The 18561-nt window shown below is 45.5% G+C and overlaps 1 protein-coding gene across 4 annotated transcripts in view; it reads left to right on the top strand.

Moving 5' to 3' along the window:
* Nucleotides 1-18561, top strand: part of dscama (Down syndrome cell adhesion molecule a) — a 187383-nt gene that overhangs the window by 30418 nt on the left and 138404 nt on the right. For all 4 annotated transcript variants that reach the window (XM_042309471.1, XM_042309469.1, XM_042309470.1 and 1 more), the window contains exons 2-3: nucleotides 11778-12095; nucleotides 12865-13014. In XM_042309471.1, coding sequence (XP_042165405.1) covers nucleotides 11778-12095; nucleotides 12865-13014 — 468 coding nt within the window. The remainder of the gene's footprint in view (nucleotides 1-11777; nucleotides 12096-12864; nucleotides 13015-18561) is intronic.

Genomic DNA, 18561 nt, shown 5'->3' with positions numbered 1-18561 from the left:
TATAAGCAATATAATTATACAGATAAACTCAAAATAACAACATGTGAGAAGTACTGTACTTGATTAATGTTTCAATGGAACCAACCAAAATAAGTTATTGATTTAATTAAAAATCAATGTCCACCAAATCAAGGTTTCACAATTAATGGCACGCTTAAAGATTATTGTAAATAACATCTACCAAAATTAAACCACAAATTAAATTCCACAAATTAAAGTTTATCTAAGTCTTAAGGATCTATATTGAGCCATTACATCACTTCCTGTTTCACTAGGGTATTAAAATGAGGTAACACGCATGCAATATCCTGCTATCATCAAACACCATGAAGAAAACAAAAGAACTAGCAGTTCAAAAGAGACAGATGGTCATAGACCTTCATAAATCTGTCAATGGCTACAAGAAGATACACAAACGATAGAATATACCACTGAGCACTGTCAGGACAATTATTAGAAAATATGGAACAGTTGTAAACCTCACGGGTAGAGGACACAAATGCATTTTGCCCTGCAGGATAGGGAGGAGGATGGTGAGAGAAGCAACAAAATCCCCAAGAAACACTGTGAAATAATTGCAGGCCTTGGTGGGGTCTTGGGGTCACCAGGTTTCAAAAAGCACCATCAGACACCACCTCCACATCCACAGGCTCTTTGGAAGGGTTGCCAGAAGAAAGCCCTTTCTGACCCCAAGACACAGATGCAAGCGCTTGGAGTTTGCCTAACGTCATTTAAATTATGACTAGAAGAAGGTGCTCTGTTCAGATGAGACCAAAATTGAACGTTTTTGGTCAGATACAACATCGGAACATTTGGCGTCGAAACAGAGATGCATACAAGGAGAGGCACCTCATACCCATGGTGAAATATGGAGGGGGGTCAGTGATGTTTTGGGGCTGTTTTAATTCCAGAGGTCCAAGGGCACTGGTTAAGATTGATGGCATAATGAATTCTACCAAGTATCAGGCAATTTTGGCTGACAATCTGGTTGCCTCTGCCAGAATGCTGGGACTTGGCCGTGGGTGGACTTTCCAACAAGACAATGACCCGAAACATACTTCAAGATCCACACAGAAATGGTTCTGTGACAACAAAATCAATGTTCTCCCATGGCCATCTCAGTCGCTGGAACTCAATCCAATGGGAAACCTGTGGGCTGAGTGGAAGAGGGCAGTTGATAAGCGCAAACCCAAGAATGTGAAAGATCTTGAAAGGATCTGCATAGAGGAATGATCCAAAATCCCTCCAAATGTGTTCCTTAACGTTGTCAATCATTACAGGAAAAGACTCCATGCTGTTATCCTTGCCAGAGGTGGTTGCACTAAGTACTAAATGAGGAGTGCCAATAATTATGAAACATTCATTTTGTATTAAATAATCAAATGATTTTGGTTGGTTCCATTGAAACATTAATAAAGTACAGTATTTCTCACATGTTGGTATTTTGAGTTTCTCTATAATTATACTGTTTATATTTTTAAAAGTATTGTTTGTGCATTGCCAGTCAGGGGTGCCAGTCATTTTGGAGCCCACTGTATGTGACCTTAAATAGACAGGTGTGTGCCTTTCCAATCAATTGATTTTAGCACAGGTGGACTCCAATCAAGTTGTAGAAACATCTCAAGGATGATCAATGGAATGCTGCACCTGAGCTCAATTTCAAGTCCATTTTAGAATAAGGCTGTAACATAACAAAATGTGGAAATAGTCAAGGGGTCTGAATACTTTTCAAAGGCACTGTATACAAGCTGCTCTTCTTGAATTAGGAAGTCGGGATCCTTAAATGACCTGCCCTAACCTGGCATGAACCACTGACAACTTTAAATAAACCGTGTAAATTTACTTTTAAGGCAATACTAATGCACACTCGACATAACAATGGCCAATAGACTACAAAACACGTTAATGAGAACAAAAACATCATTTGCATAAATGGGTTGACAATACCAAACAAAGAGAAAACAATGCTAATATTTATATAATGGTTAACAGACTCTAGTGTTTGTGCCAGTTGTGTAGCCAGAAATATGTTGGTGGATGGACCTGCAGAAATCTGGGTGGGGAAAACTTCCTGCAATTTGGAACATTTTGCCATGGGGTAAAGAAAAAGGTTTGCAGTTTTATAGCTAATCTCATGCTATTCTAAATTTTGCCATGAAACTGAGAGAAAATGTTGCTGTTTTAAAGCAAATTTCCTGCAATTCTATACATTTTGCCATGAGGCTGAGAGAACATTTAGCATTTTTAAAGCTAATTAAAATGAAAACATAGGTGTGTTGACTGTGATAAAGGCACTGGATTATGCATTGTCTTGTTTGCTAAATTAACAAATTAAATAGGCAGTGACAAGTTATATATAGCCATAGAAGCTCAGTGACATAATTATGCCTTGATGCAGTCATATTCGTGTTTTATTGTGGGTGTGACTTTCAGTTAGTTCTTTTTGGCAACCCATCCAGTGAGAGTGAATGTCATTCTCGTTTATCTGTTCTGTTATATTTACTCAAATCTGACTAACCCAGTGCACTGCTTGGTATGAATTCTATCTGACTATCTGCATGTTTAGGTAAAAAGACAAAATGTTCCATTTGGAACACTGACAAGTAAAGAGCATAATATCTGTTCAATCTGATTGGTGGGGCTTACCCAGGCCCACCTGTGCCCTGGTTTGTGCTCTTATACAGGCCTAATACAGTAAGTCATAATGTTTGGGATTAGCTATAGCACAGGGTTAACAAGAAATGTTTGTACCTAACATTCAGTCCATTTGTTTGGGGAGAAATGGAGGAAAATGTCTGGACGTGGCAATAGGCCTAGCTCACAGGCACATCATCAAACACACCTCCATTCCCATATAATCCCATAGCCTAATTGAGGTGGATGTATAAGATCCAAAACACCTGTATAAGATCCAAAACAGATATCAGCAGAGATTGAGTAAGTCTATATTAGCCTTTCAGACCAAACAGACACACAGACAGAAAGACAGACAGACAGACATCTGTAGTCTGGCCCAGGCTGATGGATGTGTATTGATAGGATACACATGAATCTTTCATCTGTCTTTTTAAGATTCCCTCGGCCTGGTTTTGAGCTTTCCCTTGCTTTTCTCCTCTCAGTATTATCAATAGATTCTCAGAAGTATAGCTGATACTCTGTTAAGCAACTGTCTATACTTCAGTCAGGCAGCAATGTTTATTTCATGTGATCTGACTGTTTTATCACGGCTGTTAATGAGATGATTCTTCACACAGCCACCCTCCAGAAGTTCACGGCCAGCACCACCCACACACACATGGTCGTTTTTGCTCCCTAACAGTCTGTCGATTCACCTCAGTTTGGTCATTCAGTTAATAAGACAACTGAAGACAGTTTGGTCATAAGAGACGGCTCTGCATTTTATGCTGTGTGTGGTTGTGGTAATGTTTTACACGACAGCAGAGTGCGAAGTGGTGATAACGGAGTGCAAACAGGCCCAGCTCTCGGTGACATTCCGAAGGCAAGTGGTGAGGAGAGAGAACAGTATCCTAGACTGTCCTGATCAACCCCTGCTTGACCATTTTTGCGCTTCTCTCCTCAGGTTATCGTTTGAGACTTCCCAAGCCCAATAGCAACAGATACAGGAACTCTTTTATCCCACAGGCCATAAACTTTCTGAATCTGCATATGAAGTGAAATGTATTTAAATGGCTACACTTTTGCACAATGATTGCACCTTTTATCCATCTCATTGCTTCATGTTATGTGTATATATAGGTTGTATGGTTGTCACCGTTTTTCATTGTTCAACCCTGACTGCACAACACATTTCCCAATTGGGACAATAAAGATAACTTGAACATGAGTGCATACAAGTCCCCAGACTGTATCTATCACATAGAATGTATTTAAATCAAAATCCAATCAAATTTTATTGGTCACATACACGTGGTTAGCAGATGTTAATGCGAGTGTAGCGAAATGCTTGTGCTTCTAGTTCCGACAGTGCAGTAATATCTAACAAGTAATCTAACAATTCCACAACTACCTTATATACACAAATCTAAAAGGGGTGAATGAGAATATGTAGACATAAATATATGGATGAGCGATGGCCGAGCGGCATAGGCAAGGTGCAATAGATGGTATAAGATACAGTACATATGATATGAGTAATGTAAGATATGTAAACATTATTAAAGTGCCATTATTTAAAGTGACTAGTGATCCATTTGTTAAAGTAGCCAGTGATTGGGTCTCCATGTAGGCAGCAGCCTCTCTGAGTTAGTGATTGCTGTTTAGCAGTCTGATGGCCTTGAAATAGCAGCCGTTCTTCAGTCTCTCAGTCCCAGCTTTGATGCACCTGTACTGACCTCGCCTTCTGGATGGTAGCGGTGTGAACAGGCAGTGGCTCGGTTGTTGTCTTTAATTATCTTTTTTGCCTTCCTGGGACATTGGGTGCTATAGGTGTCATGGAGGGCAGGTAGTTTGCCCCAAGTGATGCGTTGTGCAGACCGCACCCCCCTCTGGAGAGCCTTGCAGTTGAAGGCAGAGCAGTTGCCGGACAGGATGCTCTCGATTTGTTGATCTGTGCAAGTTAGTCAGGGTTTGGGATGACAAGCCACATTTCTTCAGCCTCCTGAGGTAGAAGAGTCACTGTTGCGCCTTCTTCACCACACTGTCTGTGTGGGTGGACCATTTCAGTTTGTCGTTGATGTGTACGCCGAGGAACTTAAAACTTTCCACTTTTTCCACTGCTGTCCCTTCGATGGGGATAGGGGGGTGTTCCCTCTGCTGTTTCCTGAAGTCCACGTTCATCTCCTTTGTTTTGTTGACGTTGAATGAGTGGTTGTTTTCCTGACACCACACTCCAAGTGCCCTCACCACCTCTCTGCAGTCTGTCTCGTCGTTGTTGGTAGTCAAGCCCAATACTGTTGTCGTCCGCAAACTTGATGATTGAGTTGGAGGCTTGCATGGCTACGCAGTTGTGGGTGCAGGCGGGGGCTGAGCACGCTCCCTTGTGAGGCCCGAGTGTTGAGGGTCAGCGAGTTGGAGATGTTGTTTCCTACCTTCACCACCTGGGGGCGGTCCGTCAAAGTGCAGGACCCAAATGCACAGGGCGGGGTTGAGGCCCAGGGCCTCCAGCTTGATGATGAGCTTGGAGGGCACTATGGTGTTGAATGCTGAGCTGTATTCAATGAACAGCATTCTTACATAGTTATTCTTCTTGTCCAGATGGGATAGGGCAGTGTGCAGTGTGATTGCGATTGCAGTTTGCTAATCTTCTGTGTATTTCCATGTTATCCACTGTCTAACTCCAGTCATTTTGGCTGTGAGTCAGTGTGGGCATTCATGGAGGTCCAGGAGGAGATAATAAATGGCCATTTTGGCCAGGCCGTAATGTGTACTCTACTCTCTGTGTGAGAGAGATGCGCTGTCTTGTTATTTGTTGTTTGTTTTCCTGCACCTGCGTCCCCCTGCTCTGTACGGGCTGAGAAAGTCTGGATGTGAGAGACAGGGTCAGGTGACCATGAAGAAGCTGAATGTTACCGAGAAACGGGGAGAAGAGGAGAGGAGAGAGTGGGATGGAGAGGAGAGAGAGCGAGAGAGAGAGAGAGAGAGAGAAAGGAGGGGAGAAGAGAAGAGGAGAGGAGAGAGTGGGATGGAGAGGAGAGAGAGAGAGAGAGAGAGAGAGAGAGAGAGAGAGAGAGAGAGAGAGAGAGAGAGAGAGAGAGAGAGAGAGAGAGGGGAGAAGAGGAGAGAGAGGAGGAGAGGAAAGGGAGAGAGAAAGGAGGGGAGGAGAGAGAGGAGAGGGGAGAGGAGAGGAGAGGGGAGGAGAGGAGGAGGGAGAGGAGAAGAGGAGAGGAGAGGAGAGGAGAGGAGAAGGAGAGGAAAGAAAGGAGAGAGAAAGGAGGGGACGAGAGGAGAGAGAGTGGGATGGAGAGGAAAGGGAGAGGGAAAGGAGGGGAGAGGAGAGAGAGTGGGATGGAGAGGAAAGGGAGAGGGAAAGGAGGGGAGAGAGAAAGGAGGGGAGAGGAGAGGAGAGGAAAGAGAGAGGGATGGTGAGGAAAGCGAGAGAGAAAGGAGGGGAGGAGAGAGAAAGGAGGGGAGAAGAGGAGAGTGTGGGATGGTGAGGAAAGGGAGCGAGAAAGGAGGGGAGAAGAGGAGAGAGAGTGGGATGGTGAGGAAAGGGAGAGAGAAAGGAGGGGAGAAGAGGAGAGAGAGTGGGATGGTGAGGAAAGGGAGAGAGAAAGGAGGGGAGAAGAGGAGAGAGAGTGGGATGGTGAGGAAAGGGAGAGAAAGGAGGGGAGAGAGAAAGGAGGGGAGAAGAGAGGAGAGTGGGATGGAGAGGAAAGGGAGAGAGAAAGGAGGGGAGGAGAGGAGAGTGGGATGGAGAGGAAATGGAGAGGGAAAGGAGGAGAGGGGAGTGGGATGGAGGGAAAGGGAGAGAGAAAGGAGGGGAGAGAGAGAAAGGAGGGGAGGGAGAGGATAGTGGGATGGAGAGGAAAGGGAGAGAGAAAGGAGGGGAGAGAGAGAAAGGAGGGGAGAGAGTGGGATGGTGAGGAAAGGGAGAGAGAAAGGAGGGGAGAGAGTGGGATGGTTAGGAAAGGGAGAGAGAAAGGAGGGGAGAAGAGGAGAGGAGAGAAAGTGGGATGGAGAGGAAAGGGAGAGAGAAAGGAGAGGAGAGAGAGTGGGATGGAGAGGGAAGGGAGAGAAAAAGGAGAGGAGAGAGAGTGGGATGGTGAGGAAAGGGAGAGAGAAAGGAGGGGAGGAGAGGAGAGGAGAGTGTGGGATGTTGAGGAAAGGGAGCGAGAAAGGAGGGGAGAAGAGGAGAGGAGAGAGTGGGATGGTGAGGAAAGGGAGAGCGAAATGAGGGGAGAAGAGGATAGGAAAGTGGGGTAGAGAGGAAAGGGAGAGGGAAAGGAGGGGAGGAGAGAGAGTAGGATGGTGAGGAAAGGGAGAGAGAAAGGAGGAGAAAGAGAGGAGAGGAAAGGAAAGGGGGAGAGAGGAAAGGGAGAGAAGGGAAAGGAGGGGAGGAGGAAAGGGAGAGGGAAAGGAGGGGAGGAGAGGGGAGATGGAGAGGAAAGAGAGAGAGGAGGGGAGAGAGAAAGGAGGGGAGGAGAGGGGAGGGGATGGAGAGGAAAGGGAGAGGGAAAGGAGGGGAGAGAGAAAGGAGGGGAGAGTGGGATGGTGAGGAAAGGGAGAGAGAAAGGAGGGGAGAAGAAGAGAGGAGAGAGAGTGGGATGGAGAGGAAAGCGAGAGAGAAAGGAGGGGAGGAGAGGGGAGGAGAGAAAGTGGGATGGAGAGGAAAGGGAGAGAGAAAGGAGAGGAGAGAGAGTGGGATGGAGAAGGAAGGGAGAGAGAAAGGAGAGGAGAGAGAGTGGGATGGTGAGGAAAGGGAGAGAGAAAGGAGGGGAGGAGAGGAGAGGAGAGTGTGGGATGTTGAGGAAAGGGAGCGAGAAAGGAGGGGAGAAGAGGAGAGGAGAGAGTGGGATGGTGAGGAAAGGGAGAGAGAAAGGAGGGTGGAGAAGAGGAGAGAGTGGGATGGAGAGGAAAAGGAGAGCGAAATGAGGGGAGAAGTGGATAGGAGAGTGGGATGGAGAGGAAAGGGAGAGAGAAAGGAGAGGAGGAGAGAGAGTAGGATGGTGAGGAAAGGGAGAGAGAAAGGAGGGGAGGAGAGGAGAGGGGATGGAGAGGAAAGAGAGAGGAAAGGGAGAGGAGAAAGGAGGGGAGGAGAGGGGAGTGGGATGGAGAGGAAAGAGAGAGAGAGAGGAGGGGAGAGAAAGGAGGGGAGGAGAGGGGAGTGGGATGGAGAGGAAAGGGAGAGGGAAAGGAGGGGAGAGAGAGGAGGGGAGAGAGAGAGGAGGGGAGAGTGGGATGGTGAGGAAAGGGAGAGAGAAAGGAGGGGAGAAGAAGAGAGGAGAGAGAGTGGGATGGAGAGGAAAGGGAGAGAGAAAGGAGGGGAGAGAGAGTGGGATGGAGTGGAAATGGAGAGAGAAAGGAGATGAGAGAGAGTGGGATGGAGAGGGAAGGGAGAGAGAGAGAAAGGAGGGGAGAAGAGGAGAGGAGAGAGTGGGATGGAGAGAGAAGGGAGAGAGAAAGGAGGGGTGAAGAGGAGATGAGAGAGAGTGGGATGGAGAGGGGAGGGGGAGAGAAAGGAGGGGAGAAGAGGAGAGAGTGGGATGGAGAGAGAAAGAGAGAGAGAGTGAAGAAGAAAAAGGAGGAGTGGTCATTTTCTGGAGAGAGCAGTGGAGAGCTGCAGAGACAGAGCAAGTGGGAGAATGCCGCTGACACTCCTAGTGGCTTTTCTCTCTGTCTCTCTCTTTCTCTCTGCTGGTAACTGCCTGTATCTTATTGACTGAGTGCTTTCAATCTCTCTCTCTCTCTCTCTCTCTCTCTCTCTCTCTCTCCTCCACTATATCTCACTGTTTTCCTTGACAATGTTCTCTAAAGTATATCTCTGCTCTCCTACATTGGGTTCTGGGCTCTGGCAGCGCCTGCATTCGTCCGTCACGGCTTCACTGTTTTAAGGATTCAGCCATCCAGAAACGGGTGCTACATTTTTAATGAGTATGTGAAAAGGTAGATTGAGACAAAATTAGTCACGAGGCAGCCTTTCTTCATTTTTCACCTTTCAAACACACTCAGAGCTCAGCTTTGATGGCTCTTTGTTCACATTTAGAACCTGCAAAGTACAACAGAGGAGGCTGGCCCTCTTCTCCAAACATGAGCTACACACCTTATGGAACCTGTATTCTGACTGTCTCTCAACCCTGTCTTTGCCTTGCTAAGAGGAATCCACTCATTGTTCATCCATTCCCTCTGTAATGGCTGACGATGGAGCTGGTTGTATTTATATTTATGAGAGCTTCAGGCTAACTCTTAGCATTTATTAATACTATGATGAGCCACCTGCAGCTGCCTAGCTGGTCTGAGAGCTATTGATCTGTGTGTTAACCACAGGGGTAAATACAGTAGAACACACACTCACACTCACACATGCACGCAACCACACACACACATGCACATGCACACGCACACACGTACACACACACATGTACACACACACATGTACACACACACAGTTGGAGTTACTACACCATGCTTTTCAGACCACTCATCAATCAAACATGTGCATCTTGGTTGTGTGTGTGTGCTCCCAAACAGCCAATCTATTGAACTGTTAATGTTGGGGTCTGACGTTTTCCTGTTAGCCGATCCATAAGAATGGAGCAGTCATGCACTTCCCTTCGTCATTCCATGCTTATGGATGTCTCCATTTAGAAACTAAAATAACCCTGACTGATGACAACACATGCCATCCAATGTAGATGTCTGGAAGTTTGAGGTACAAATAGTTGTGACTCTATGTATATAAAGGAAATCCTGTGCATTTTGGTATGTGTGAAGTGAGTGTTTAAATGCAATATTCATGTATATTATGGAAGTATTTGTATATGCTATACCAGACAAGGTGGAAGCAGGTTGTGGTAGATGGAGTCCTTGTTAGGAATTGATGAAGCACTAAAATGTTTGTTCCCAGAGGAGGGGGATTGGCAGCACATGCAGGCATGTAGGCAGGCTGAGTAGAGACAGGGCAGTGAATGAGGCAGGCTGGGTAGAGACAGGGCAGTGAATGAGGCAGGCTGGGTAGAGACAGGGCAGTGAATGAGGCAGGTTGGGTAGAGACAGGGCAGTGAATGGGGCAGGCTGGGTAGAGACAGGGCAGGGAATGAGGTAGGCTGGGTAGAGACAGGTCAGGGAATGAGGCAGGCTGGGTAGAGACAGGGCAGGGAATGAGGCAGGCTGGGTAGAGACAGGGCAGTGAATGAGGCAGGCTGGGTAGAGACAGGGCAGTGAATGAGGCAGGCTGGGTAGAGACAGGGCAGGGAATGAGGCAGGCTGGGTAGAGACAGGGCAGGGAATGAGGCAGGCTGGGTAGAGACAGGGCAGGGAATGAGGCAGGCTGGGTAGAGACAGGGCAGGGAATGAGGCAGGTGGGTGGACAGGGCAGGGAATGAGAGACAGGGCAGTGAATGAGGCAGGCTGGGTAGAGACAGGGCAGGGAATGAGGCAGGCTGGGTAGGCAGAGGGTTGTGACAGGGCAGGGAATGAGGCAGGCTGGGTAGTGACAGGGCAGGGAATGAGGCAGGCTGGGTTGAGACAGGGCAGGGAATGAGGCAGGCTGGGTAGAGACAGGGCAAGGAATGAGGCAGGCAGGGTTGTGACAGGGCAGGGAATGAGAGACAGGGCAGGGAATGAGGCAGGCTGGGTAGTGACAGGGCAGGGAATGAGGCAGGCTGGGTTGTGACAGGGCAGAATGAGGCAGGCAGGGTTGTGAGGGCAGGGAATGAAGGCAAGGGCTGGGAATAAAGACAGGGCAGGGAATGAGGCACGCTGGGTAGTGACAGGGCAGGGAATGAGGCAGGCAGGGTTGTGACAGGGCAGGGAATGAGGCAGGCTGGGTAGTGACAGGGCAGGGAATAAGGCAAGCTGGACAGGGCAGGGAATGAAAGACAGGGCAGGGAATGAGGCATGCTGGGTAGTGACAGGGCAGGGAATGAGGCAGGCAGGGTTGTGACAGGGCAGGGAATGAGGCAGGTAGGGTACTCTATAATAGAGCACTTTTGAGTACATCACAAAGTACATTGCTTTAGTGTTCGGTTGTGACAGGACAGGGAGTGTAGGATCACACACCAACAGGTAGGCTGTTTACAGTGACAAGACAGGTTGTGGGAATAGTCTGGAAAAATACTTTTTACATAATTAAGTTGCTATAAACTGTGATGAGATGACAAACACACAACAGCAATTCCAATCTATTTGCTATTAAGAAAAAAGAACAGGTTTGGTATGGTTCTCAACAGTTTTTTTCATATCCAATAATAATCTATATAACTAAATGACAGCCATTTTGAGAAGCAGGATTTAGGAGAACTCACCCAAAAGCCCATGTTAACAATAAGGCAGACACACTAGGTTACATGGAGTGCTTGCCTAGTATCTTTGATTTCCCAGAAGCCTTGGTGCCTGCCTACACAGTACACCATACCAGCTCATAAAGGATTGGTTCAGTATTGGGTTGGGTGGGAGGGAGTAGCAACATCCACCTGCACACACGCCACATTTCTTAGCGGGGTCGTGGCTCAGCCCTCCAGAAGCAGCCCTCCAGCCCCAGTTTCCCATTATGCACTGTGTTTGTAATCAGGTCTGGTGCTATGCTGGCCCTCCAAGTTCCTCTCCTCTCCCTCGGCTCCTCTGAAATGCCTCTTAATACTGAACAACTCTCCTTTCTCCATTCCTCCTCACTGCAGTTGAAAATAGCACTTTGGCCATGCAGTCAGAGCACAACACCATTACAGCACCACAGACTCAAAGTGAAATACAACATAAGAAGTCTTAGAGATAAATGCATAGTGGAGCTCTGCTGACGAGGCAATCAGATGTTTTAGTTTGGAAATATTGCAAAATGGCCTCCATTGTTAAGATGGAGACGGGTTCTTCTGGCCATTCATCGGTTGATTATTTCACTCAAAATGTTACATTGTAAAACAACTCCCATAAAAATACCCCTCCAAGTAAGGGGATAGAGAATACATTTCAGAAAAAAAATCTCCAAAAATGTAAAAAGGCTCAGTGTTTTTTCTTCACGTTGATCAGGATCAGGGATATACAGTATATATTGGTAAAAATCAAAGGTGGCAAAAGGCTGAACGTTAGATGAGAAGATGGGCAGCAAAAAAAACTAAACACTACCAATGACTAACATTCCCTGCTCTGCTCTGTTTTCTTTTCAGTTTTCAGTGAAGATCTACGTTCCAGCTTATATTTTGTCAATGCATCTGTGCAAGAGGTAGTGTTTGCCAGCACCACAGGGACCTCGGTGCCCTGTCCCGCCGTGGGCGTGCCCCCCGCCTCGCTGCGCTGGTACTTGGCCACCGGAGAGGAAATCTACGATGTCCCCGGGATCCGCCACGTGCACCCCAATGGCACCCTCCAGATCTTCCACTTCAACCCCTCCAGCTTCAGCAACCTCATCCATGACAACACCTACTATTGCACAGCGGAGAACCCATCAGGGAAAATCAGGAGCCAAGATGTCCATATTAAGGCTGGTGAGTGGTCTATCTGCTTATTTTATGCATGCTGTATAATGTACAGTAGGGTTGTTTATCTAAAGTAGTAGTGATGTGAGAATTATTATAATTTTTATTTTATTTTATTATTTCAAAAATCATTGCTAGGTAGTTAACATTATCTAGCGCTTGTCTGCTGTACCTGTTCCAAAACTCCAGTATCTCTCCTTCTATAGCTTGTTCTCCATCTTCTTTTTACATGGTGAGCCAACATGTATTCAGCGGTTTTATTTCCATTACTGATCAAAACTTGCTTTGTCAAGGCTCTCTCTTGTCTCTGTCAGGAACATCATATCACAATAAAGTCACAGTATCGAATCACAATACATATAGCATCGTGATACACCTAAGGGCACCTAAGTATCGTGATTATATTGTATCGTGAGGTCCCTGGCAAATCCCAGCCCTACAGTATAGTGGTCAGTGGCCAATGTGGTTATGGAAATGGACAGTTGATTACAGAGGTGGGAATTAGGGATGCAGACAGTGTGGAGATGTTGAACAGAAGCTTGTTGGTCACTAAATGGGGTATAGTATACCACTTGGGAGACTAGTGACCACCTGCTAAACATTTCAGTTGGTAATGTTCAGAGTCTAACCAGGGATGTCACATTTGTTATGCTTGTGATTAAAGCAGTGAAGAAAGCAAAGAAACAAAATATATAGACAGCATATCATTTGCCAGAACAAAAAAATGAAAGTCAATTCATTGAGGACTCTCATTTCTTGTTTCCCCCATCTCTTCCAGTTCTACGAGAGCCCTACACAGTCCGTGTGGAGGACCAGAAAGCCATGAGAGGCAATGTGGCGGTGTTCAAGTGCATTATCCCAGCCTCGGTGGAGGCCTACATCACTGTTGTGTCCTGGGAGAAAGACACAGTGTCTATCAACGTCCAGAGTAAGTCTCTGCTCTCTAATCACTATATAATGTACAGTTGAAGTCGGAAGTTTACATACACTTAGGTTGGAGTCATTAAAACTCATTTTTCAAACACTCCACAAATTTCTTGTTAAGAAACTATATTTTTGGCAAGTCGGTTAGGACATCTAATTTGTGCATGACACAAGTAATTTTTCCAACAATTGTTTACAGACAGATTATTTAACTTATAATTCAATGTATCACAATTCCAGTTGGGCAGAAGTTTACATACACTAAGTTGACTGTGCCTTTAAACAGCTTGAAATATTCCAGAAAATGATGTCATGGTTTTAGAAGCTTCTGATAGGCTAATTGACATCACTTGAGTCAATTGGAGGTGTACCTGTGGATGTATTTCAAGGCCTACCTTCAAACGCAGTGCCTCTTTGCTTGACATCATGGGGAAATCAAAATAAATCAGCCAAGACCTCAGAAAAAAAATTATAGACCTCCTCAAGTCTGGTTCATCCTTGAGAGCAATTTCCAAATGCCTGAAGTTACCACGTTCATCTGTACAAACAATAGTATGCAAGTATAAATACCATGGGACCACGCAGCCGTCATACCGCTCAGGAAGGAGACGCGTTCTGTCTCCTAGAGATGAACGTACTTTGGTGTGAAAAGTGCAAATCAATCCCAGAACAACAGCAGCAAAGGACCTTGTGAAGTTGCTGGAGGAAACAGGTACAAAAGATTTCCACAGTAAAACAAGTCCTATATCGACATAACCTGAAAGGCCGCTCAGCAAGGAATCAAATCAAATCACATTTATTTATATAGCCCTTTGTACATCAGCTGATATCTCAAAGTGCTGTACAGAAACCCAGCCTAAAACCCCAAACAGCAAGCAATGCAGGTATAGAAGCACGGTGGCTAGGAAAAACTCCTTAGAAAGGCCAAAACCTAGGAAGAAACCTAGAGAGGAACCAGGCTATGTGGGGTGGCCAGTCCTCTTCTGGCTGTGCCGGGTGGAGATTATAACAGAACATGGCCAAGATGTTCAAATGTTCATAAATGACCAGCATGGTCAAATAATAATAATCACAGGCAGAACAGTTGAAACTGGAGCAGCAGCACGGCCAGGTGGACTGGGGACAGCAAGGAGTCATCATGTCAGGTAGTCCTGAGGCATGGTCCTAGGGCTCAGGTCCTCCGAGAGAGAGAAAGAAAGAGAGAATTAGAGAGAGCATACTTAAATTCACACAGGACACCGGATAGGACAGGAGAAGTACTCCAGATATAACAAACTGACCCTAGCCCCCCGACACATAAACTACTGCAGCATAGATACTGGAGGATGAGACAGGAGGGGTCAGGAGACACTGTGGCCCCATCCGATGACCCCCCCCGGACAGGGCCAAACAGGAAGGATATAACCCCACCCACTTTGCCAAAGCACAGGCTAGAGGGATATCTTCAACCACCAACTTACCATCCTGAGACAAGGCCGAGTATAGCCCACAAAGATCTCCACCACGGCACAACCCAAGGGGGGGCGCCAACCCAGACAGGAAGATCACATCAGTGACTCAACCCACTCAAGTGACGCACCCCTCCTAGGGACGGTATGAAAGAGCCCTAGTAAGGGTTAGAGGCAGAGAATCCCAGTGGAAAGTGGGGAACCAGCCAGGCAGAGACAGCAAGGGCGGTGCGTTGCTCCAGAGCCTTTCCGTTCACCTTCACGTTCACCTTCACACTCCTGGGCCAGACTACACTCAATCATATGACCCACTGAAGAGATGAGTCTTCAGTAAAGACCTAAAGGTTGAGACCGAGTTTGCGTCTCTCACATGGGTAGGCAGACCATTCCATAAAAATTGAGCTCTATAGGAGAAAGCCCTGCATCCAGCTGTTTGCTTTGAAATTCTAGGGACAATTAGGAGGCCTGCGTCTTGTGACCGTAGCGTACGTGAAGGTATGTAAGGCAGGACCAAATCAGAGAGATAGGTAGGAGCAAGCCCATGTAATGCTTTGTAGGTTAGCAGTAAAACCTTGAAATCAGCCCTTGCCTTGACAGGAAGCCAGTGTAGGGAAGCTAGCACTGGAGTTATATGATCACATTTTTGGGTTCTAGTCAGGATTCTAGCAGCCGTATTTAGCACTAACTGAAGTTTATTTAGTGCTTTATCCGGGTAGCCGGAAAGTAGAGCATTGCAGTAGTCTAACCTAGAAGTGACAAAAGCATGGATGAATTTTTCTGCTTTATTTTTGGACAGAAAGGTTCTGATTTTTGCAATGTTACGTAGATGGAAAAAAGCTGTCCTTGAAACAGTCTTGATATGTTCATCAAAAGAGAGATCAGGGTCCAGAGTAACGCTGAGGTCCTTCACAGTTTTATTTGAGGCGACTGTACAACCATTAAGATTAATTGTCAGATTCAACAGAAGATCTCTTTGTTTCTTGGGACCTAGAACAAGCATCTCTGTTTTGTCCGAGTTTAAAAGTAAAACGTTTGCAGCCATCCACTTCCTTATGTCTGAAACACATGCTTCTAGCGAGGGCAATTTTGGGGCTTCACCATGTTTCATTGAAATGTACAGCTGTGTGTCATCCGCATAGCAGTGAAAGTTAACATGATGTTTTTGAATGACATCCCCAAGAGTTAAAATATATAGTGAAAACAATAGTGGTCCTAAAACGGAACCTTGAGGAACACCGAAATCTACAGTTGATTTGTCAGAGGACAAACCATTCACAGAGACAAACTGATATATTTCCGACAGATAAGATCTAAACCAGGCCAGAACTTGTCCGTGTAGACCAATTTGGGATTCCAATCTCTCCAAAAGAATGTGGTGATAGATGGTATCAAAAGCAACACTAAGGTCTAGGAGCACAAGGACAGATGCAGAGCCTCAGTCTGGTGCCATTAAAAGGTAATTTACCACCTTCACAAGTGCAGTCTCAGTGCTATGATGGGGTCTAAAACCAGACTGAAGCATTTTGTATACATTGTTTGTCTTCAGGAAGGCAGTGAGTTGCTGCGCCACAGCCTTTTCTAACATTTTTGAGAGGAATGGAAGATTCGATATAGGCTGATAGTTTTTATATTTTCTGGGTCAAGGTTTGGCTTTTTCAAGAGAGGCTTTATTACTGCCACTTACACACACAGAGATATAGTACTAAAACACTTGAGTGTTTCTCTTGATCCTAGGTCCTGGCAGAGTTGTGCAGACTCAGGACAACTGAGCTTTGAAAGAATACGCAGATTTAAAGAGGAGTCCGTAATTTGCTTTCTAATAATCATGATCTTTTCCTCAAAGAAGTTCATGAATGTATTACTGCTGAAGTGAAAGCCATCCTCTCTTAGGGAATGCTGCTTTGCGACAGTATCAAAAAGGAATTTTGGATTGTTCTTATTTTCCTCAATTAAGTTGGAAAAATAGGATGATCGAGCAGCAGTAAGGGCTCTTCGATACTGCACGGTACTGTCTTTCCAAGCTAGTCGGAAGACTTCCAGTTTGGTGTGGCGCCATTTCCGTTCCAATTTTCTGGAAGCTTGCTTCAGAGCTCGGGTATTTTCTGTATACAGGGTGGCTAGTTTCTTATGAGAAATGTTTTTAGTTTTTAGAGGTGCAACTGCATCTAGGGTATTGCGCAAGGTTAAATTGAGTTCCTCAGTTAGGTGGTTAACTGATTTTTGTCCTCTGGCATCCTTGGGTAGACAGAGGGAGTCTGGAAGGACATCAAGGAATCTTTGTGTTGTCTGTGAATTTATAGCATGACTTTTGATGTCCCTTGGTTGGGGTCTGAGCAGATTATTTGTTGCAGTTGCAAATGTAATAAAATGGTGGTCCGATAGTCCAGGATTATGTGGAAAAGCATTAAGAGCCACAACATTTATTCCATGGGACAAAACTAGGTCCAGAGTATGACTGTGACAGTGAGTAGGTCCAGAGACAACAAAACCCACTGAGTCGATGATGGCTCCGAAAGCCTTTTGGAGTGAGTCTGTGGACTTTTCCATGTAAATATTAAAGTCACCAAAAATTAGAATATTATCTGCTATGACTACAAGGTCCAATAGGAATTCAGGGAACTCAATGAGGAATGCTGTATATGGCCCAGGAGGCCTGTAAACAGTAGCTATAACAAGTGATTGAGTAGGCTGCATAGATTTCATGACTAGAAGCTCAAAAGACGAAAACATCATTTTTTTGTGTAAATTGAAATTTGCTATCGTAAATGTTAGCAACACCTCCGCCTTTGTGGGATGCACGGGGGATATGGTCACTAGTGTAGCCAGGAGGTGAGGCCTCATTTACAGTGCCTTGCGAAAGTATTCGGCCCCCTTGAACTTTGCGACCTTTTGCCACATTTCAGGCTTCAATCATAAAGATATAAAACTGTATTTTTTTTGTGAAGAATCAACAACAAGTGGGACACAATCATGAAGTGGAACGACATTTATTGGATATTTCAAACTTTTTTAACAAATCAAAAACTGAAAAATTGGGCGTGCAAAATTATTCAGCCCCCTTAAGTTAATACTTTGTAGCGCCACCTTTTGCTGCGATTACAGCTGTAAGTCGCTTGGGGTATGTCTATCAGTTTTGCACATCGAGAGACTGAAATTTTTTCCCATTCCTCCTTGCAAAACAGCTCAAGCTCAGTGAGGTTGGATGGAGAGCATTTGTGAACAGCAGTTTTCAGTTCTTTCCACAGATTCTCGATTGGATTCAGGTCTGGACTTTGACTTGGCCATTCTAACACCTGGATATGTTTATTTTTGAACCATTCCATTGTAGATTTTGCTTTATGTTTTGGATCATTGTCTTGTTGGAAGACAAATCTCTGTCCCAGTCTCAGGTCTTTTGCAGACTCCATCAGGTTTTCTTCCAGAATGGTCCTGTATTTGGCTCCATCCATCTTCCCATCAATTTTAACCATCTTCCCTGTCCCTGCTGAAGAAAAGCAGGCCCAAACCATGATGCTGCCACCACCATGTTTGACAGTGGGGATGGTGTGTTCAGGGTGATGAGCTGTGTTGCTTTTACGCCAAACATAACGTTTGACATTGTTGCCAAAAAGTTCAATTTTGGTTTCATCTGACCAGAGCACCTTCTTCCACATGTTTGGTGTGTCTCCCAGGTGGCTTGTGGCAAACTTTAAACAACACTTTTTATGGATATCTTTAAGAAATGGCTTTCTTCTTGCCACTCTTCCATAAAGGCCAGATTTGTGCAATATACGACTGATTGTTGTCCTATGGACAGAGTCTCCCACCTCAGCTGTAGATCTCTGCAGTTCATCCAGAGTGATCATGGGCCTCTTGGCTGCATCTCTGATCAGTCTTCTCCTTGTATGAGCTGAAAGTTTAGAGGGACGGCCAGGTCTTGGTAGATTTGCAGTGGTCTGATACTCCTTCCATTTCAATATTATCGCTTGCACAGTGCTCCTTGGGATGTTTAAAGCTTGGGAAATCTTTTTGTATCCAAATCCGGCTTTAAACTTCTTTCACAACAGTATCTCGGACCTGCCTGGTGTGTTCCTTGTTCTTCATGATGCTCTCTGCGCTTTTAA

The sequence above is a fragment of the Oncorhynchus tshawytscha genome, linkage group LG30, assembly GCF_018296145.1.
Source record: "Oncorhynchus tshawytscha isolate Ot180627B linkage group LG30, Otsh_v2.0, whole genome shotgun sequence".
Taxonomy (NCBI): Eukaryota; Metazoa; Chordata; class Actinopteri; order Salmoniformes; family Salmonidae; genus Oncorhynchus; species Oncorhynchus tshawytscha.
The sequence above is the reverse complement of the archived record's forward strand: the minus strand, read 5'-3'. Positions and strand labels throughout refer to the sequence as shown.